General features: G+C 38.3%; 1 protein-coding gene across 6 annotated transcripts in view; it reads left to right on the top strand.

Moving 5' to 3' along the window:
• PPP2R2D (protein phosphatase 2 regulatory subunit Bdelta) overlaps positions 1-21836 on the top strand; it is a 42155-nt gene extending 20319 nt beyond the window's left edge. For 3 of the 6 annotated variants that reach the window (XM_005305300.5, XM_065552183.1, XM_065552182.1), the window contains 7 exons: positions 3764-3929; positions 8758-8870; positions 14076-14253; positions 15168-15332; positions 16933-17102; positions 17187-17278; positions 19682-21836. In XM_005305300.5, the coding sequence (XP_005305357.1) occupies positions 3764-3929; positions 8758-8870; positions 14076-14253; positions 15168-15332; positions 16933-17102; positions 17187-17278; positions 19682-19961 (1164 nt within the window). In that variant the 3' untranslated portion in view covers positions 19962-21836. Of the gene's footprint in view, positions 1-3155; positions 3277-3763; positions 3930-8757; positions 8871-14075; positions 14254-15167; positions 15333-16932; positions 17103-17186; positions 17279-19681 lie in introns of all 6 variants that reach the window. The other 3 variants (XM_065552180.1, XM_065552181.1, XM_042856738.2) reach the window with 2 other exon arrangements.
• The last annotated feature ends 948 nt before the right edge of the window (positions 21837-22784 follow it).

The following is a 22784-nucleotide window of genomic DNA, read 5'->3' as shown; positions in this document are numbered from 1 at the left end:
GTAATGTGCATGACATTGTGGATGGCTTTGCACAAATGGGCTTCCCTAGCTGCGGAAGGGCGATAGATGGCAGGCATATTCAAATTCTGGCACCAGACCACCTAGCCACCGAGCACATCAATCGGAAGGGGTATTTCTCAATGGTTCTCCAGGTGCTTGTGGATCAGTGTGTGTGGGCGTTTCACGGACATTAATGCAGGCTGGTCCGGAGAGGTGCATGACGCACACATCTTTCGGAACACAGGCCTGTTCAGGAAGCTGCAAGCAGGGACTTTCTTCTCGGACCAGAAGATCACTGTAGGGGAAGTCAAAATGCCCATTGTTATCCTGGGAGACTCTGCCTACCCCTTAATGCCGTGGCTTATGAAGCCATACATGGGGCACCTTGACAGCAGCAAAGAGCAGTTCGCAACAGGCTGAGCAAGTGCAGAATGACTGTTGAATGTGCTTTTGGCCATTTAATGGCCTGCGGGCACTGCCTATATGGGAGGCTGGACCTGGCCGATGACAATATTCCTATGCTTATAGCTGCATGCTGTACACTCCATAATATATGTGAAGGGAAGGGTGAAAGCTTCACTCAGGGCTGGACTGCTGAGGCTCAGCCCCTGAAGGCTGAATTTGAACAGCCAGAGACCCGGGCTGTTAGAGGGGTGCAATGCAGGGCCATAAGGATCAGGGATGCCTTGAGGCAGAAATTTGAAGCTGAAAGCCACTAATATTTGTTGTTGTGTTCAGAAGTGCAGTGCTTATAATGCTAAGAGGTGATTGTCATTGGTGCAGATGATGCACTATGAAGGTTTAAGAAAGTTGCCTGCTGCTTTTCAGGGCTCTGTTTGCTTTCAGTTAATAGAATAAAGATTACTTTCAAACCAACACAATTATTTAAAAAAAACAACTGGAGGAGAGAGACAAACAAACAAAAAAAACCACATCTGCACTGAGGGGGAAGGGAGGGTCCCAGGAGGAGGTGGGGTCCTGGGACAGTTAGATTTGTGTATGTCCAGGTATCATATTCAACCTTCTCCTTTGGAGAACAGTGCAGCGGGTACTGTACTTCAGCAGGGCTAAACTGCAGAGGGATGGGTGTTGAGTACAGTGGGTACTGGGAGTCCGCAGTGCTGGACTGTGACAGGAGGAGTGGAATGCTGTGGATGCAGACTGGAGCCAGGAGGTTGATAAGAGTGTGTTTGGTGGTGTCTGGGACGGGATGAATGGGAAAGAGTTTTGGCTAGAAGAATTTGATTCAGGAATCCTGGGTTTTATTCCAGGTTCTGAGTGTAGCATACTCAAGTGATTACAAACTGTTTTGCCCTTGGTCCTGTCAACGTGAACTTGTTCCAGTCTTAGTCTTGCCTTCCCACTGCCTCCCCTTGGCTCCTTGTCCCAGTCCCTGTCTCCCCACCATGGCTCCTTATCCCTTTGCATTGTAGTTATGCTGCTATTTCTTTCTCAAAATTTCCTGGGCACCAGCAGTGGGAGTATTGAGGAGACAGTATTCCTGCTTTTAATTCTGGTGCCTGGCACCACAGCAGTCCCTGGCTGCTGGAACAAGCAACTGCAGGGAAGTCCTGCTTATTCCCATGGGCTAGAGCAGCAGTTCTCAAACTGTGGGTCGGGACTCCGTTTTATTGGGGTCGCCAGGCTGGCTTAGACTTTGAGGCCCAGGACCAAAGCTGAAGCCCGAGCTCTATCACCTGGGGCCGAAGCCTGAGGGCTTCAGCCCTGGGTGGCAGGGCTTAGGTTACAGGCACCCTGCCTGGGGCTGAAGCCCTTGAGGGCAGACAAGAGCCATTATATACTGTACAATACTGTACTGTATTGTGATGGGGAGGTGCCCATGGCTTACCCCACACAGGCACAGCCCTCTTCAGACAATGAGGCAGGCAAGGACGCTAGGAAGTACCGTGCACAGCAGCAGCAGCAGCTTCCCCCTCCCCCCCCCCCCCCCCCCCCCCCCCGAAGAACTGGTGCTGACTTTGCCGGGGGATGCTCCAGGCCTGCTTCTTCCCGTTTCCGCTCCACTCCAGGCCTGCCTCTTCCCACCCCCACTCCACCTCCTCCCCGGAGCATGCCGCATCCCCGCTCCTCCCCCTTCCTCCCAGCGCTTCCCTGCCGCCAAACGACTGTTTGGCAGCACTTAAGACTTTGCGGGAGGGAGGGGGACGAACGGAGACGCGGCGCTTCCCCGCTCCTCCCCCTCCCACCAGTGGCGGATTTAGAGTTAGTGGGGCCCTGTGCTCAGCTTCATTTTTGCCCTCCCCCGCCCCCCCCAGCATTCTCTTATTCTTCCCCCTCCCGCCCCCCCGTTTTTCATTCTTTTTTTCGCCGTTCTCCTCCTGGGGCTCAGGGCTGGGGATGCAGGATCTGGGAGGGAGTTAGGATGCGGGAGGAGGCTCAGGGCTGGGGCAGGCAGGAGGTGCAGAGCACTTAGCCGCGATTCTGGGAGTTTCCCCCCTCTTCCCTCCTCCCAGCAGGCAGGGCCACCCTGTCGCTCCCTCCCAGAAAGTCCTAAGCGCTGCCAAATAGCCGTTTGGTGGCGGGGGAAGCTCTGGGAGGGAGGGGGAGGAGGCGGAGAAGAAGAATCTGTGCAATGCTCCCTTGTAAAGTCAGCCAAACGATGTTATAAGGGAGCGTTGCACAACTTTAAACGAGCATGTTCTCTAATGGAGCAGCGATGTAACTTCGAAACAAGGTTAAGCGAGAGGACGTTAAGTGAGGAGTTACTGTATCTGAGGCCTCACCAGCCTGCTCCTTATTCTGGCTGTATTTCATGGTGATTATTGTTAACATAGGGAAGCACCTGAACAAGAGCCTGCTGATGAGTGGCCTAAAACAGAATGGAAGCCAAGTTGACGTCGTCTTGAATCATGCAGTGTCCTCACCTTCCATTGAAATGAATGGAAGTTGAGGAGGCTCAGCACATTGCAGGATTGGACCATCTTTGCTTGATTGTTGGGGTTTTGCCACACATTGATATGGGGAGATGATCATTTTCAGGTCACTTTTAATGCAAATCTGCATTAATTTCAGTTTGCATATTTTAAAAAAACAGTAATTTTAGAAATTACATGTTGATTGTCCCAAATAACAAGAACAAGAAGAAACATGTGTATAATATTAATCTACTGTAAAACTTCTTCGTTTCTCTGCAGATCTCCAAGTCAAGGCCAGCTACAGATTTCCTGGTCCCTCACTATTTGGTGCACCACATTCTCTCTGTTGCTGACATACCAGCCACAGAACCCTACTGTGGACTGGAGCTGCCCAATAGTGGTAAGAATCCACTGTCTTCCAATATGCGCAGTTTTGTAGAGTTTGTAATGTTATAACTTTGGTATATTAAAAAAATACATTTTAAAAACTTTACAAAACCACACATCTTGTGAGAAATGGGGTCTTTCCGTAACCATATAAGGCACGTCTAATGTGCAGTGAAATTCTGTGGCTAGAACATTGCCAGCAGAGAGCGTACTGGTGCATCAAACATAGCAGGAACAGGCTGGATTTTGCAATTTCTAAAACTAAACAAAAATGGAAGTTTTAAATTAAACTTACCATTTGTATTGTTAAAGACCAGTTATACAGAATATCATTCTAATGGATCTTGACCAGTTCATCAAGACTGCCCAGTATCATTTCCCAATTCCTAGTTTACGTTTATTTTATTTGTTCTTAGAATGTTATATAAGTGTTGTCATTTTCTAGGTACAGAAATAAAGAAGTTCTGTTTCATTAATAAAAATGTTATGCTTCCTTGCAGAATAAAAGCCGTCCTCATTCTCGGGGAGAATATAACGTTTACAGTACCTTTCAGAGTCATGAACCTGAGTTTGACTACTTGAAGAGTCTAGAAATTGAGGAAAAAATTAATAAAATTAGGTGGTTACCACAACAGAATGCTGCTCATTTCCTGCTGTCTACAAATGGTAAGGACATTTCATTGTGTACTTTTATTTTGTAAATCAGCAAGATCTTTTGATACTTCTGGTTGAATTTCATAGTCTTATCCTGGATCCATTTATTCATTACTTTCATACAACAGAATAGTATCCTTTTTTCATAGTTTTAATTCCATGCAAGACATGTTAGGTTTGATACCATATGTTTAGAATAGTGAAGTAACTATGCATTAACTGTCTTAGGGGAATATGGGAAGATATACCTACCAACCCACTGAATGTGCCCTTGGATGTAATATGCAAGCTGACATAATAACCAACAGTACTTTTCCTGCCTGTTGTTCTGTTTGTGTGACTGAAGGCTATGTAAAGAAGCTCTATGTGCTTTCTACTCCTGTCATGCACAAATGTGTTGCAAAAGGCAGGAATTTAGCCCCATGTCCTTAGCATAGCTTGAGAGAAGGAGGCTTTAAGCCTCCTTTGTGTTTCTCTGATCCTGGCGCTGTCCAGTGGCAGGGCCGTTCTTCAATGACAGAGCAACCTGATGTTAGTAATGCAACATTATTTCTGGTGGTTCCCGCAATGTGATATGTTTCCCAAACATCAGAGCATGGTGCCTGTTTGAAAGAGCTTACAAACTGAAAGGAACAGCTGTATTGACAGGAATACATTTATTTGTATTTCCATTACATACATGACCATGGTATGTCGATACCATACATAAAATTAAGAGTCTCACTTAAATAAATCAGAAATATAGCCCTACCTCTCCTCTCTGCCGTATTAAATTGGGGAAAATCTTAAGGGTTACCTTCTAATATATGTTAGTAGTAAATATTTATTATTATGGTTTCACTAAAATACTACATTCTGGATTGCAGTACCATTGTGCTGGGTACTGTAGTACTGCTGTTTCACCATAATGCTCTATTAATAGGGAAGGGCTTTTTTGCAGGTTATTATTCCTACACTATGTCCTGAAAATGCTGGTTGGCAAGTCCAAAGAGATAGTATGAACTTAAAATCAAACCAGTTAAAAAAAAAAAATCAACAGTAGTTTCAAGTATTACATGAGACCCGGAATCTGCCTGCCAATTTTTGTTGTTTTAGATCACTTTTTTTCTAGTTGTAACTGTTTTTCTTCCCCATTACTGTGTGAAAGGTGAATACAGAGGGAAACTAGACAAGGAAGCAGTGAAACTGAATACAAAAGTGATATCAAATGCTGAAAACAAATGACCTCAAAATTATTTCCCTCTAATCTTTCAACTGATGTAACCTTATGATTATTTGTAATTAATAGATTTAAAACATGGAGCAAGTGTGATTAAGTTTCATATGGAATACTGCAGTATACAATTGCACTGGTGTTCTTTATCATAAAATAACCTGCAAAGTGAGTGTGAAAGAACTTTGTATCTTTGGTGGTTGGGGTGGGTCTTATATGCCTCTGGAACCTACATTTTATTGTACATCTGACTGTTACACAAGTTATCATTATTTGCTGATGATGTACTTGCCACTGTATAAGATTTAAAGGAAGGCCCCTCCCCAGATCAGTTTGTAATCCAAATAAACCCCCTTATTCAGAAGCCTTGAAGGTTCTAGTTTGTAGGTTTAAAAAAAAAGTGATAACAGCTTTTCTGATTAGAATTTGGGGTTTGGGAATAAGGCTCATTCTTCCTTGTCTCCCATAATGAATTCACTTTTTTCCAGAATGCTAGCAAACAATTTCCCCCAGACATCTATCAATTCTTCAAATACAGCTTTTGCTTATTCTAAATTGAATTAGACAATTTATAGAATGGAAAGAAAACCTAAAAAGGTTTCAGATGATGTGTTATATGGATTCTATTAAAAGGACTTGCAGTCTATCTGTAAACTTGAAATAACTGGATAGTTTACCTTGTTCCGTACATGGTAGACATTTCTTGGCATTCTAACAGCCAAAGCTTCATCTTTGTCTGTACTGTTGAAGTTACAGTCCCTTTGGCAATAACACAACCCAGCTCCTTAGAGAATGTTTCTATTGTCTTACCCAGCATTTGACTGGAATCATCTACCTTTTATGAAAGTGTCAGTTCCATCAACCCTGAGTGAAAGAATGTTGAATTTCTGAATAGACAGTCCCCTCCTATTTGTAAAGTTAAAAATAATTGTTTTTCTTTCCTGACATGGACTTTGGTTAAAACAGTCTACTTTCCCAATTACATCACTTTTCTATGTTATACCTTTGACCATAAATGGATTCTTTATTCTTCTAATCCAGTGTGTTTTCAACTTTTCTGTAATCTAACCTCGTTGCAACAGAAATAAATTTTGGATTCTTTTCCCATAATTTCATGACTCCCCACCCCATAAAGGAAGGGCAGAGGGGAGGGTGATCATGATCTCCAGGATGACAACCCATACCCTTTCACAAGGACTTGTCCACTATTTCATGATCACCTGTTAAACAGAACACCAGGGACATCAGCTGTGAAACAGCAGAACAAATCCCTGTACATTTCAACATTGTATATCAGTCTCTTTTTTGTTTATGAAAATAGTGCATATAACACCTTCTGAAAGAAAGGTCTATTCAAATGGGTATGTCACACTTTTTGTGGAATTTTAAAATATAAAGGAAGTCTCACTCTTCAGGAGATCACTGGTTCAACTGCACATTTCTTTGTTAGCTTGATGGGGAATAACAAAAACAAATTACTAAATGCAAATACATTGTGCATGCTACCCAAACCTTTTACTGTATATTCATATGTGTATATTTATTTCTTGAGGAGAAACTTTTTTTCAAACATCCTTCCTTAAGTCAGAGGATTAGATTTTCCTAACAGCAAATGAAAATAGCAGACTTCTTAAAGATCTCATTCTTCCTCTAAAGGAAAGTGGATGATTCATGCTTCTCTGCTGTTTCCTTGTCTTAGCAGATAAAGAGGCTAGACTTCTGCTTAAAATTTTACCTTGATTTCCCCTCTTCCTCCCCCCCCCCCCCCCCCATGTTTTTACCTCAGGATTAGCTAGGATAGAGTCAGGGGCTTTGAATGTTTTTCCTTACACTCAGAGTGTTCTGTGGAGTCAGTCTCCTCCAGGTGCAGTGTTCCTTCTCCTTTAGTTGGTAGAGATGATCTTGTGAGAAATGCCCCTCCATTTATGATGTGTCAACAGATATAAGTATACCCAGTGCTTATGGTGTCATAATTTCACTGATCCTACATTGCTCCTCTTCCCTCTCAAAAGTCAGAACCCCCACTTAGCCCAGAAGCCATTAGTACCTTGGTTCTGATGTAAGCATGGCAGGAATTGAATAATCATATGCCTTCTTGGAGAAGAACTTTTAACATGGAAATTTGTGGAACCATGTCAGTCAAAAGACACATTGCATTAATACTCCTTGCTGGTGGTCCTCAGAATATTTTTGCCAGAGCTTTCAATCTATCATATATTGAAAAACTCACAGCCTTGTCCTTGGACAACTTATTTCACATAGATGACCTGCTAGTTTCCAGAAGCCTAGGGTTTAATTCTTTGTCTGAACCAGCAAACTAAGATGCTCCTGACCTTAACAAGGTGGTTCGCCCTGTGTAGTGCTCCTCCTTAAATCTTCTTACACAACCTCACTTATGGGCTCAGGGTAACATTCCTTTCTAACTTTGTCCCTGGAGGCTGATTCTTCCATCTTTCTGTAGTGGAAAAAGAGCTTTCCTGACTTAATAGTTCAGTATCCTTATGTGCACAAGGATCATGGGGATTGGTGACCCTGAAGAAGAATAGGATTCTTTCACAGGTAGATTTTCCAACAGAATATATTTGAACCATCCCGAAAAAGCAGGTGAGCTAAAAGCTACGTTCAAAGGACTATTCTCTCTTTCCAGAAGGTGGAAAGAGAGGCCTAGTTTTGCTGGCTGTAAGAAGAGCTCATAGTTTGTGTATTTGTTTTTTTGGCAGTGGGAGGGAGGGAGGAAAGAGGCTGATACCTTCAAGGATGCTTGTCTTGGAAATTGACTACATATGAAAAATTACAGTCATTTAGGAACTTTGTCATGGCTTTTTGCCCCCCTGAATAATAAATCCAACATGGCTTTTGTAGTCCTCAGTTTGGAATCCAGGATTTCAGGGAATGGCCGAGAAAGCGGTTTCCTGGAAATTCAAAGTTGAAGTTAAAAGAAATCCAAGCATGTTAAAGAATGGAAATACACTGTTAGAACACCCAGAAAACCTTAATTCTATCATATAGTGACACCATGAGGAAAAATATATGAAAAATCTAATGTCCGTCAGGATTTCATCTAATCCAGGATATCAAATACTACAGTGCCTTTATATGATTATTTTATGCTGGTGCTACAGGGCAGAATTAAGGCATTAGGGCCTTAACTATGCATTTCCATACAGTAACATATTTGAATTTCTTTTCATTTCAGTTTTAATTCCAAACTTCCTCAGTTTATCTTGCTTGTTTGGGGCATAATAAGAACATCCCTGCAAATCTCTACATTACTGATATGTATTCTCAACTTTAACACCATTTAAATTTTATATTTTGTCTGGAAATTTTATATAACTAGTTAAAATAGGGAACTTTAAGGACAATTCTGAATGGTTTCATAAGCAGTTCAAACAAAGTAAAATATTCTAGTATGTAGTGTTTGTGTTTTTTAATCATTTTATACTATGGTAGCGCTCAATGGCCACAATCAGAATTGAGGCCTCTTTGTAATAGGCACAGAGGAAACCCAGATGAAGAAACAATCCCTGCCTGGGAGAGTTCATAATCTGGCATATAACTTTATAATTATTGAATCATCTTTAATTTTGTAATTTCAATTTCAAGAATGTGCATTTTTGTTTTTAGATAAAACTATTAAATTATGGAAAATAAGTGAAAGGGATAAAAGAGCTGAAGGTTATAACTTGAAAGATGAAGATGGACGACTTCGGGATCCATTTAGAATCACAGCACTACGAGTATGTTTTTTTGTTTTTTTCCTTTGGCTCTAGTTAAATCTACTTTTTGAATGTACAACTTTACCATAGTACATTTAAAAAGAGGTGTTATACACTTATAAAGTTGTGTCTTGTATTGCAGTTTGTATTATGTGGCGTCAAAACTGTATTGGGTATTCCAGGATCATACAAAACATACAGAATTAAATGAAAGACATTACTGAAGTTTCATTAATTCATGGGCCCATAAAACACTGCCTTGATGATTTGGGAAGATTAAAGACCAGAGTGCTTCAGACAAAAATATTTTGTTATGGGCTTCTTAGTGACATCTTGGAACATCTTAATGCTGTTGTAAATATAAAAAGGGTTTTAAAGTCTGTTTAAAATTAAGCTAATATTTTTCATTAGGTGTATCCTTTCACTCATCTAAATAATTTATAGAAGACAGTAAAATTAAGATAGAAGAATATTTTTGAATGATTGTTTTTTTAACGTAAGACTCTTAAGCTATCTTTGAACCCAAATAATGTATCACTTCTACTTATCTCCCTGAATACCCTGTTATGTTAGTGACCCATCTCGCAGCATTTGTGTGGAATCATAAATTTGCACTTAAAATAGGGTGGTTATCTTTGACATTGGTGGAAAATTAAATTTAAAGAATATTTTTCTGTAATGGTCAGCTCACTTTTTAATTAAAACGAACTGTTAGGCCATATTGGTCATCTAGGTCTAAATTTAATGGTTTCAAGAATGCATTACAAGAGACATTTGATGTTGTATTTGAGTGGAGCTTGTTCTGAAATTTGACCTCTGGAAAGATCAAAAAGTATATTTTCCTAATGGTTTTGATTTAGTGCTTGTGGATTTAATGACAGGTTTCAGAGTAGCAGCCGTGTTCGTCTGTATCTGCAAAAAGAACAGGAGTACTTTTGGCACCTTAGAGACTAACACATTTATTTGAGCATAAGCTTTCGTGAGCTACAACCCACTTCATCAGATGCATAGAATGGAACATATAGTAATAAATATATATATATATATACATACAGAGAACATGAAAAGGTGGAAGTAACCATACCAACTGTAAGAGGCTAATTAATTAAGATGAGGTATTATCAGCAGGAGGAAAAAAACTTTTGTAGTGATCATCAAGATGGCTCATTTTAGACAGTTGACAAGAAGGTGTGAGGATACTTAACATGGGGAAATAGATTCAATATGTGTAATGACCCAGCCACTTTCAGTCTCTATTCAAACCCAAGTTAATGGTATCTAGTTTGCATATTAATTCAAGCTCAGCAATTTCTCGTTGGAGTCTGTTTTTGAAGCTTTTCTGTTGCAAAATTGCCACCATTAAGTCTGTTGTTGAGTGACCAGAGAGGTTGAAGTGTTCTTCCTTAGCTCTCGTCCCCTAACGCCCCTACTCTATTTGCGCTACATTGATGACATCATCATCATCTGGACCCATGGAAAAGAAGCCCTTGAGGAATTCCACCATGATTTCAACAATTTCCATCCCACCATCAGCCTCAGCCTAGACCAATCCACACAAGCGGTCCATTTCCTGGACACTACTGTGCTAATAAGTGATGGTCGCATAAACACCACCCTATACTGGAAACCTACTGACCGCTATACTTACCTACATGCCTCCAGCTTCCATCCAGGACACATCACACGAGCCATTGTCTACAGCCAACCTCTAAGATACAACCGCATTTGCTCCAATCCCTCAGACAGAATAAACACCTACAAGATCTCTATCAAGCATTCTTAAAACTACAATACCCACCTGCTGAAGTGAAAAAAACAGATTGACAGAGCCAGAAGAGTACCCAGAATTCACCTATTACTGGACAGGCCCAACAAAGAAAATAACAGAACGACACTAGCCATCAACTTTAGCCCCCAACTAAAACCTCTCCGGCACATCATCAAAGATCTACAACCTATCATGAAAGATGATCCCTCACTCTCACAGATCTTGGGAGACAGACCAGTCCTCGCTTACAGACAGCCCTCCAACCTGAAGCAAATACTCATCAGCAACCACACAACAAAAACACTAACCCAGGAACCTATCCTTTCCACAAAGCCCGATGCAAACTCTGTCCACATTTATTCAGATGACACTATCACAGGACATTAGCCTTAGCCACGTCATCGGGCTCATTCACCTGCACATCTACCAATATGATATATGCCATCATGTGCCAGCAATGCCCCTCTGCCATGTACATTGGCCAAACCAGACAGTCTCTACACAAAAGAATAAATGGACACAAATCTGACATCAGGAATCATAACATTCAAAAACCAGTAGGAGAACACTTCAACCTCTCTGGTCACTCAGTAACAGACTTAAAGGTGGCAATTTTGCAACAGAAAAGCTTCAAAAACAGACTCCAACGAGAAACTACTGAGCTTGAATTAATATGCACACTAAATACCATTAACTTGGGTTTAAATAGAGACTGGGAGTGGCTGGGTCATTACACATATTGAATTTATTTCCCCATGTTAAGTATCCTCACACCTTCTTGTCAACTGTCTAAAATGAGCCATCTTGATTATCACTACAAAAGTTTTTTTCCCTCCTGCTGATAATACCCCATCTTAATTAATTAGCCTCTTACAGTTGGTATGACTACGTCCACCTTTTCATGTTCTCTGTATGTATATGTATTACTTACTGTATGTTCCATTCTATGCATCTGATGAAGTGGGCTGTAGCCCACAAAAGCTTCTGCTCAGATAAATTTTAGTCTCTAAGGTGCCACAAGTACTCCTGTTCTTTTTGTGGATTTAAAGTTTTTAATATGCAAAGAAATGTTATTGATAATATTTTCTTCTCTTTCACCATCATAAACTAAGAACTGGATCCATTCCTAATCCTGATTTACCCTTTTTAATATATAAAGCCATTGCAGGAAGACTATGGATTGAATGCTATGTCAAGACAAGACCGAATACAGTGGCACCTCAGAGTTACGAACATGTCAGGAATGGAAGTTGTTTGTAACTCTGAACAAAACATTATGGTTTTTCTTTCAAAAGTTTGCAACTGAACATTGACTTAACACAACTTTGAAACTTTACTATGCAGAAGAAAAATGCTGCTTTTAACCATTTTAATTTAAATGAAACAAGCACAGAAACAGTTTCATTACCTTGCAATTTTTTTAAGCTTTCCCTTTTTTTTAGTAGTTTGTTTAACACAGTACTGTGCTGTATTTGCTTTTTTTTTTTTCCTCTCTGCTGCTGCCTGATTGCGTACATGAGGTGTGTTGTTGACCAGTCAGTGTTTGTAATTCTGTGTTTTCTTAACTCTGAGGTTCTACTATAGTTTAAAAATTCTTTGAGAGCAGAAACAAGAATGTTTTCTACTTTTGGTCATGTGGTGTTGGTTTTTTTTATTACTGAGGCTATAAAAACACAGTATTATTAAAGCTAGTTACAACCCCATCAAATTACAATAATATGTCAAGTCACTTTTCCAAAGCAAGATTGTGTAGGTAATATTTTTCTTAGTGTCCTGTAGCTATAAGTAGTAAAAACTACTTGCATAGCACGGTTACTAGAAAGCTTTGTGGTTCAGGGTTTAGTTTCACCAGTAACTTATTAATAATATATGTTCCTTTTATTTGAGATTTGGTGATATTTACACTTGTATGTTTTCATAATCGATCACCCAGGAATGGTTCAGGTGGTCTCTTAATATGTTCACCTGATGCTATTTCACTTTCACATTCTAGTCTCAAAAGTTACTTTTAGATTTCGTTGAGTGAATTTTACTTCTCCCTTTCTTGTGCATTTTAGAAGAAATTTGCTTCACCCATATAAAACCTAAATAACTAGATACAGGGAATGTATCTTTGTCAATGTGATACACAGTGACTTCCGCTCCAAACAGCAGGTACTCCAGAATTGCAGTTGTAGCAATTGGGGTGTTAGGCCTACTGGATTCACATAAAGACATCCCTATTCCTTCAGTACTGGTCTACAAAACTGGCACAGAGGGTCTTTCCACTGGGCATGGAGAGTGGAAGCCTTCTGTGTGGCTCATGTGCCCACTGTTCTTCTGTGCAGCCTTGCAGCCAGGAGTTAAAGGAAAATTTCACACTTAACTGCATTAATTGTAATTTAGAGTTTGCTTAACCTTTCCTTAATTACACTAATTATAGTGTTCTGGATTTTGATTGTTCTTTTATAATAAAACTCATGTACCCTGAAATATTATTTTTAGTCCACCTCATCCTAGCACTCCACTTCATCAATTATATTTTTACTTACATTTTAACCTAAAATGTGACTAATCATTAGTGGCAAGAAGAGGAATTTTTTTTTTTTTTATAATAAACAAGATATGTGGCAACTCCAGAAACCTCTTGTATCTAAGCTTTTTTTTTTTTTTTTTTTTAATTCTATTCTCTTAGCTTTCCACTCGGTGTGTTAAAAATAATTTGTCAATAGTTCAGTAAAAAGAGCATCAGATTGTTATGAGGACATGGTCAAGTTGATTTCATTTGTAAATTAACTTTCTTTTAAAAGTCCATATACTTGTTCATCATTCAGATAGTTTTTTCATTCCATTTTAAAATGTTGTTTTAAGGGTTTTTCAGCTCCCTTGTTGATGTGTAGAAGGGATTCACTGATTTTTAGAGGAGAAGCAGCCAGTGCACCAAGTTCTATCAGATGCTCAAAGTAAACAGTCTTGGATCTCTCCTGTTTAGATAATTTTTGTTATAGATCTTACAAGTAACACCTGAAAATATCTTCTGTAATGTGAGAGTTTCAAATTGAGTATCTCCAAATCGTTCAGTATAAACATGTACTTATCTCTCGATGGGGAAGTATGCGAGAGCCTTACATATTTGAAATGCAAAAAAATGACAGTCGGGGATCTGGTTTGTGAGTGCTAATACAGAAAGTCAGAGTAAGGTGGGCAACTGTTTTATTATTTTTTTTTTGCCCAGTGGATTTGAAAAGTGCCCCAGAACTAAGTGAACTGTGTTCCTATACAGAGAGAAAATCAGATTTCTGTAGTCTACATTATTATTTTACATAGTAGCAAATATGACTATGTATACAGTAGCTGAATTAATTCATCTTTAATGTAAACTTTTGAATCACAAATTACTAGCTCTTTTATCTTTACAGTGAACTTTTTCCCCACATACAAAAACTGACTTTTCTTATATCTTCTCTTCCCCTTTGCAGGTGCCAATATTGAAACCCATGGACCTAATGGTAGAAGCAAGTCCCCGAAGGATATTTGCAAATGCACACACGTATCACATAAACTCTATTTCAGTAAATAGTGATCATGAAACATACCTTTCTGCAGATGACCTAAGAATTAACCTATGGCATTTAGAAATCACAGATAGAAGTTTTAGTATCCTTTTCCTGTATGAATTCTATGATTATATATAAATTTCTCTGTTTTGACTATTAATAGAAACACTTTTATTGTTATATCTGCAGTTTTACTAAACATAAGTGCCCTAAATACTTTCATTTAACTCCAGTCATATAATTAAACAATAGTTCAAATGCACTAATTCACAGTGAAACATGTTTTTGAAATGGAAAGCTGCAAGTAGGAAGATATGTAGAGTTTAGGTAGTTTAATTTTGCAGAGTAGAAAGTGAAGATGAGGTGAAATGCTGGGACCATATATCTTAAATGTGGGGTCAGTCTTCCATTAAATGAGCTTATTGATAATATATGTAAAATAAAATAAAGAATTCCATTTTGCTAGAGAGTTCTATCTCCTGTTGTATTCAAAGTGTCAGCTGTGTAGTCTGATGTTAATCTTGAAATAAAGTAAAAACTTAATGTTGCATACCAAGTATGGATATACCTTGCAAACAATACTGAAAGTGACCCTTTTGCTATGGCTTAAGGCTGCCTATCTCAGGCCAAAATGGTCCGAGATATTTTGGCAAGTAACGTAGGTGTCTTCAATAAATGCAAAGGTGAGAGAAATGTAAAATAGCCATTAAGTTGTTTCAGGGCATAAGGGGAACGAAGGCCATTCAGTGTTCAGTTTGTAAGATCCTGCAAAAAATTTCCACACAAATATTTTTAGCTTTTAGGGTACAGATTCTAGGACCAGCCCAGGATTATTTTTATGCTGCTCCTGTCCTTTTACAATGAGTAAATGTCCCCAAAGCAGAAGGGAGGAATTCACCTTATGCTTCTAAAAATATACCAGAATCATCATTAACTTTATAATTTTTTAAATTTTATTTTAGAAACAATAAAAATGTGAAATGCTATTTGTTACCTTTACCAACAAACTTTCAGACATTGTAGATATTAAGCCCGCTAACATGGAGGAACTAACAGAAGTGATTACTGCCTCAGAGTTTCACCCACATCATTGTAATGTGTTTGTCTACAGTAGTAGCAAAGGAACTATACGACTCTGTGATATGCGTTCTTCAGCCCTCTGTGATAGGCATTCAAAATGTAAGTAACTTAGATTATATCTTTTTGCTTTATAGACTTGTTTGTCATATACAACAAGAGACGGTGTAGGTATTCTACTTATATAAACATTAAAATGTCAAATTCTGCTTATTGGTAAAGAACTTACAAAGGTAAGGAGTCATAGTTTTGTAGAATGGAACATTTTAATTGTCTTGTTCTAGGCCATCAGCAAGCAGAAGTGTAGCATGAGACAATTGACGATGTGACTCAAGTGCTTTTGGCACCAGTGAGACCTGTCTTCTGTCCAGACTCAGTCTTGGTGCTTCTCAAAGGTATCTGCTTAACAAGTGCCAGTTCAGGGCAGTTTATTGACATCTACCTTTGTGCATTAGGAACTGGGCTGAGGCTGCCAGAACCCATTTCATTTGTGACCATTTACAGCTATTGGAAAGAATTTTATTCATAATGATCAGTGCTGGATTTGAAGCCAGTTCCCAGAGGTGAAAGGCCAGTGTTTTTGAAGCACTGAGCCACACAGCCTCATATAGGTGAGGAAAGCTTTTATATTTCCACCATAAGGAATAGGGCCCATCTTTATACACAGCTTGTTTCTTGGTTGTATTACAGTAGTAATGGTTTTATATATATCTACTTCCTGGGGTTGACCTAAATTGCGTTGATATTTTCAGGTAAGCTCATATACTGTAGCAAAGATGAGGTTTTTTTATTGGGGAAGGGAAATGCTTAAACATTGTGGCAAGTATGGTATGATGCATTTCCTTTTTAGTCAACTTAGCTTATATAGTTGGAAATGTCAATGGCCAATCTAACTTGTCATATTTTTGTTAGTTTCCTTTACTTTGTAAAACGTACAGTAGTCTATAATGTTTTTATAAAAGGTTTGTAAGAAAGGACTTTGGTATATTTCCTTGGTGTTGAATGATTCGTATTGTCATTGATTTGAAGAATTAAGAGTAAATTCCTTTCAACCTAACCAAGAAGCATGTTTCAAGAAAGCAGACGAAGATCGTCATTGCAATTTCAGTGTAAATAGAAACTTGCTCTTTCAGTAGATTTTTGTGTGGTGCAATTTATATTCACTTATAAATAAACCATGTTCCCTACAGCACCACTAAAATATGTGGGATCTGTAAAAGAAATATACACTGGCGATGCTGACTTCTCTTACTGTTTCGCATTTAAAAAATTTTTAGATTTACTTTATGATAAAGTTATAGAATAATCCGTAGTCCTAGTGGAACACAGTGACTTTTGAATTTAACTTCATATACGTTTTTGTTGTTGTTGTTAGTTTCTGCCTCTTAACATTCATTCTCAAACTCCAGGAATTGCAGCTTCTTGATATGTCCTAATGGGAGAACCCATTGGAACTTAATAGCTAGTGATTCTAGCTATGAGAATTTAGTGCCTTTTTAAAGAAAAAGACCACCTTGTTAAAAAAAAATAATAATAATCCCACCAAACTAAGCAGGGCTATGGTCTCTTTTTCTTTTATTTTTTTAAATGGAGGATTTAGTATTCAGGACCATGATTTTAAAATATGTAAATACTGAATAGCATTGCCATTTGTAAAATTTGGTGTATTGGATTCAGTTTTACTTTACATCTTTATTTACAGTTTTTGAAGAGCCTGAAGATCCTAGCAGCAGATCATTCTTTTCAGAAATTATTTCCTCAATATCTGATGTAAAATTCAGTCACAGTGGTCGATACATGATGACAAGAGACTACCTTTCAGTTAAAGTGTGGGATCTCAATATGGAAAACAGGCCTGTAGAAACATATCAGGTAAAGTGTTGCTTTTTTTTAAATTAAAAAATATTATCTTTTTCTTTTTTTAGATCTGTCTAATACTTCCTTAAATGTTTTAAGGTTCATGAATATCTTCGAAGCAAGCTTTGTTCTCTGTATGAAAATGACTGCATCTTTGACAAGTTTGAGTGCTGCTGGAATGGTTCTGATAGGTAAGGTTAACTTGTGAAATAAGGTTAATTTCAGAAATTTAGTCCCCAATCCTGAAAACACTTAAACATATGCTTATGTTAAGTGTGTGAACAGTCCTTTTGAACACAATTTGCAAGATTAGGGTCTTAAATTATTTTCTTTGGCATCCTCAAAGAGGTGGCAAAGGCAATGTAAACTTTCTCTCAATTAACCCTATTTCAGTATAAATTATTGCTGCGGTTGCATACAACTAGCTTTTTTGGATTTCGACTTTAAAACTATCCTGAAACCATTTTTTTTCATAAGTTTTTGAAATACGACAAAGAACTGATTTTCAATATTTTGAAAGATCAGTTTTTGTTTAATTTTATTTCCAACCTTTCTATTGGGTTCTGTCCTTAAGTTTGTTGGCGAAGGTAAACGATACATGTAGAAACAGAGGTAGCTGTATAATGCAGTTTTACGTCTTCTAGCTTTTGTTTTGTGTTATGATCCATGGAAACGTTTAACATTTCTGGATAAAAAGTGTTATACAAGAGAGTGGTGGTTTGGAGCTGTGCTGTGATAACCTATTGATTTTGTATGTTGCCCTGATTATTGGGTGTTTACTGTATGAATACATTGATATATTAACTCAATAGAGGTATGTCTGAAATACAGGCAGGAAGGAGAAGAATGGCTCAAGAGAGCTTCCTATCAGCAAACACTGGAGAGTTGTTAAGGGACAATGGCAGCACTGCTAGCTTGATTCTGCCTCAGTCTCCAAACAGTCTACAAAACTGATTTTGGCCAGGACCCGCCAAATACCAAACAACAAAAGAACCATATAAATAGGAACATGCTCTCAGGGGGAGGTAGAACCTATAAGGAACCAGAGTAAACTAAGACTCTGGCATAACAGCTCACTCCAGGTTTCTGAGGAAGCTAGACCTGCCTATGTCAACATCATGGGATGATAGGACTCTTAAATAAGATAGACATGCTTATAGACTTATTTATTTTAAAATCCTTTTTTCCCCTAACACTTTGTTTCTGCTGCAAAACAATACTTTTGTTTTAAGAAGGCTGTTTGGTCAATATAGACCTCTTGTCACAGATTCCTGAAGGGGAAAACCTGATGTCCAAACACAGGGAGATCTGCAGGGCAGAAATGTTTGATAGGGTACTGTAGCCTAAGTCCCAGTCAAGGAGAGGGAGCATTGCAAAATTCCACCCTGGGATATAGGAATGAGCCTAACACCTGAAGGAGTGCACTCAGTGAGATAAGAAAGAGGACAGAGATGCAGCTACATCTGTAACCATGACCGAGAGCTTATTAGGGTCATAGCAAAAATCTCACTTGGAATGTTAGCAATCCTACCCTGCTTGTATCAAGTTCCAGAAAGGAGTGGTGTCAATCTGTTTACATTTCTGCTAATACAAGAGTTAAATGTCTTTCAACAAAGTTGATCATTTTTTGAATTTTTCAGGCGAAAGGTTACCTGCATTACCTTTTTGATTTCTCAAAGTCAAAAGAACTATTATAGGTTTAGAATGTTATATATAAACAAACCTGTTCTATAGTTAAGGCTCTGATATTGTCCTTGTTACACAAATTATGTGGCACCATTTCCACCCCAGAGAAGTTCTTTCCCTCTCTAGTAAAATCCAATCAGTATAGTGTTCCTTGTATTTTGATATTAGTCAGCTTATTTTACAGTTCTCAATTATTAAATTTTCACTGTGATGTAGATATTTGTATTAACTTTTATAATTTGTTCTCATCAGGGGAAGGTAGAGATAACTGGTATCTGGGAAGTGGCTTTGGGCTCCAGGAGGCAGTTTTGAAATACACATCCAAGTGTCTGCAGTGCAGGAGATCTGCCCTGCATTTCTGGTACTGCTAGCTGGAATTGGGTGGTTGCTCAAGGACTACCTTTCCCCCTGGCTGCTTCCAGTGCTGTAGGATGAAGAGGGGGTAGGGAAGGGATAATACTAGAGTAAGAATAGGGGCAGTTCTGCTGTCAGCTGTGAGGGGGAGGGTGCTGCTACTTCACCAGCCACTTTCTCTTGTGCTGGTCCAGAGGGCTAGAGCAGGGAAAGGTCATGAGTGATTTGTCTGTGTCTGTAAGAGAAGAGACAGTGAGGGGAGAGGATGTGTAGAATAGCAAGTGGGTGGGGAGAGAGCTGGAGAGGAGGCAGTGGTGAATGTGGTGTATGAAATAAATAATGTGGGAAGATGGATCAAAGGAGTAGCAATGAGGAAGGACATAAATTAAGAGGGAAAAGGATATAGTGCAAGGTTCTAGTCTTAAACTTGAGTCCTGGCAGTCATTCATTCTGTGCACAGAAGAAATAAATTAGAGGCACACTGCAGTGGAATAATGTATTATGGTCTCTAGTAATCCAAGTAAAATATTTCCCTTTCTTCTGGTTTTAAACAGTGCTATCATGACTGGCTCCTACAACAATTTCTTTAGGATGTTTGACCGTAACACACGACGGGATATTACATTAGAAGCATCAAGAGAAAGTAGCAAACCTCGTGCCATCTTAAAGCCACGCAAAGTGTGTACAGGTGGTAAGAGAAAGAAAGATGAGATAAGTGTTGACAGTCTGGACTTCAACAAGAAGATCCTTCATACAGCATGGCACCCCACAGAGAACATCATTGCTGTAGCTGCCACCAATAACTTGTATATATTCCAGGACAAAATTAACTAAAGATGGCTTATTTGAGGACAAAGTCGTCTTCTTGCATAGTTAAGCTCAGTTGTTTCTGTAAAAGAGAAGGCCTTGTTGTCCTACCAGTAAAGAACATTGATGCACTTACTTCCCTTTATAGATAAAGGAGAGAAGCTTGCCTGGTTTTGAGTTCATGGTGTAGTTCTGCCTTCAGTGAGGGGGGATGTGAGTTGCAATTTTCAACAAGAAAAAGCCCACTAGAAGCAGAATTGATGGACAGTGCTCAATAAAGGCCAATACTCAAATGTATTTATTTAAGTCTGAGCCTTCCTTTCCAGTTTATAGACCAAAAATTTAACACCCAAGAAGAAAACTTGTCATAAAAATGTAATTTCTGTCTCTGCGCTCTTTCTCTGCTGTAATATTTGGGCCTTTCAAAACATATATTGTGCTTTATGCCTGTAAAACATTCCTCCTCTGGCCTTTTATCTAGGCTTAGGTGTTTTTATCTCTGAGCACTTAAGTAGGTCTTGAGTTGGGTTTGTAGGCAGACTTCCATGTATATTTACTCACCAACTGTATCTATAACCACACCTTCTGGTGTAAACCACTTAATAAAAATAACAAACTATAAAAAGTGTTTTTAAATCTGACAGTATGTATTCAGTCTTTTTATTTTTTTATCGCATGTATTGAGGTTGTGAAAAATAATTCTGATGGGAAGATTTGAAAAGTTTGTCCCAGAACATTGATTTTTGACAGGCAGGTATGAACAGTTTCATGTAGTATGAAATATTTCAAACTCTGAAATTAGTTTCCACAAAATTTGTATTAGTTTAAGTTGTGTTGGTTTCATGTAAAATTACATCATACTTTATACAAAAAGTAGGAAATTGAAAAGGTTGGTATAAAGTTATCTAGAGCCATAATAGAAAGAGACCACCTTGAACAGAAGGAAAAAAAAAATCTTAAAACGTTCAACTAAATTGCTGCTTTAACAATTCAAAATCCGATTTAACAGATGTCTCTCAGATGTTTGACATAGACACATACCTTACGTGCATTACTTTTTTTTACCTGTTTAGTACATTTGTTTTGGAAAAATATACTTTATTTTAAATATTAAAAATTTGGCATAATATGTATATTGAATTTCACATTGCAGTTAAAAAAATTAACTTATTATGCCAAGCAGCAGCACAATATAACAAATTTTAATGTATTGTAACCCATTGACACCATGAGATCAGGTTATATGGGGGCTACATACTGATATGAAATGCATTTGTGGTAATGTCTGTTCCTGTTGACAACAGGAGGTTAAAGAATAATTCTTGGTACTCTTTTTCAAAGGAGCCTGAAACTCATCCATCAGTCTTTCACCGAAAACAGGTGTGGGTGTAAAATTGTACCTGAAATAACTGCAGGCTCATTTTAATAGCATCAAATTACCTAGATATGTAAGGACTATAAAATGTGCCTGCAAAATCAGAGGCGTCTTCTGAAAATTGGACCCTTTGAGCTTCCCTGATGAAATACAGAAGTGTGGTTTACACTCCATTTTTAATAAAATGAAGGTGTATTATGATTACTCAATCAGATATGGATATGCAAGAGAAAAATGTCTCTGTTCCTTCCCTCTCAATTAATGTCCATAGTGCCACTCTTGTTCACAATAAGCTAGTAAATACAGCTAACTTTTTGGGGTTCTACGAATAAAGTTTAAATAAAAATCTTATACTGTATATTGGTTGTGACACTATTTGCAAATCTTGAAATGTGGAACTAGGTCATTTAAGCATTAGATTTGACCTTGTTCTTAAAATACATAATAGAGCTAATACAATGGGATTGTATATACTTGTTCAATTATTTTGACCAAAAAGTTTAATAAATTTTAAATGTTTACCTGAACGTGCTCTGTGTATTTTGACAACTTTTTCGCTTCTGAAATTGAAATTCTAGCAGAGTTCCCCCAATATAATTCAGTGTAGACTTCCATATTAAATTAGTATGCTTCTTAGGAAAGGGAAATGACCAAGTATATTTAGCAAAAGCCTGTAGAATCTCCTGCAAATGCTTCTTATGCACCTCACTTGGTTCACTTGAGTAGTCCCATTAATTTTCCACTGAGCAAAGTTAAACGTGTAAGGGCTTGTCTACACTTAAAATGCTACAGTGGTACAGTAGTGCTTCAGTGTAGACATTATGTACGGCCGACATGAGGGGTTCTCCTGTGAGTGTAGGTAATCCACCTCCCCGAGAAGCAGTAGCTAGGTTGATGGAAAAAGTCTTCCATCGACCTAGTGCTGTTTACACAGGGATTTACCCGAGTCGTGTCAAGCCGATGTATGGATTTCTCCCACCCTTGACCAATGTAGTTAAACCAAACTCATTTTCTAGTATAGACTGGGGACTATGTGTTTGTAAGGTCAGAGCCTTAATTCGGAAGGACATCTCACCATACTGGATGACTGTAAATGCAGTTGGGCTGCTTATTATAGAGCCATTGTAGAGCGTCCAGCAAACCCCAAACCATAGGTGGGATTAGGAGAAAACTAAAGGATTTTGTAAGAGAGGTATTATTTGGCTACTTCATATAAAAAATAATTTAAAAAATTTTTTGGTTAAACAGCTGGTGGTTCAAGAAAAGCTTTCAACGTGCATCTTACTTGGAAACAATTTTTCTTGTCCTTTTGTTTTGATGGGTGGCATTCTTCCACTCCAGTTTTCAAATATTTGCACGAAAATAAAATTTGAGATTAATAAAATCAATTGTTTGGTGTCTGAAATCAGTTTGTAACACCACATTACTCTTTTCAAGTTAAATAGTCTTGATCCTGACCCAGTTGAAGTCAGGAT

The sequence above is a fragment of the Chrysemys picta genome, chromosome 7 (genome assembly GCF_011386835.1).
Source record: "Chrysemys picta bellii isolate R12L10 chromosome 7, ASM1138683v2, whole genome shotgun sequence".
Taxonomy (NCBI): domain Eukaryota; kingdom Metazoa; phylum Chordata; order Testudines; family Emydidae; genus Chrysemys; species Chrysemys picta.
The sequence above is the reverse complement of the archived record's forward strand: the minus strand, read 5'-3'. Positions and strand labels throughout refer to the sequence as shown.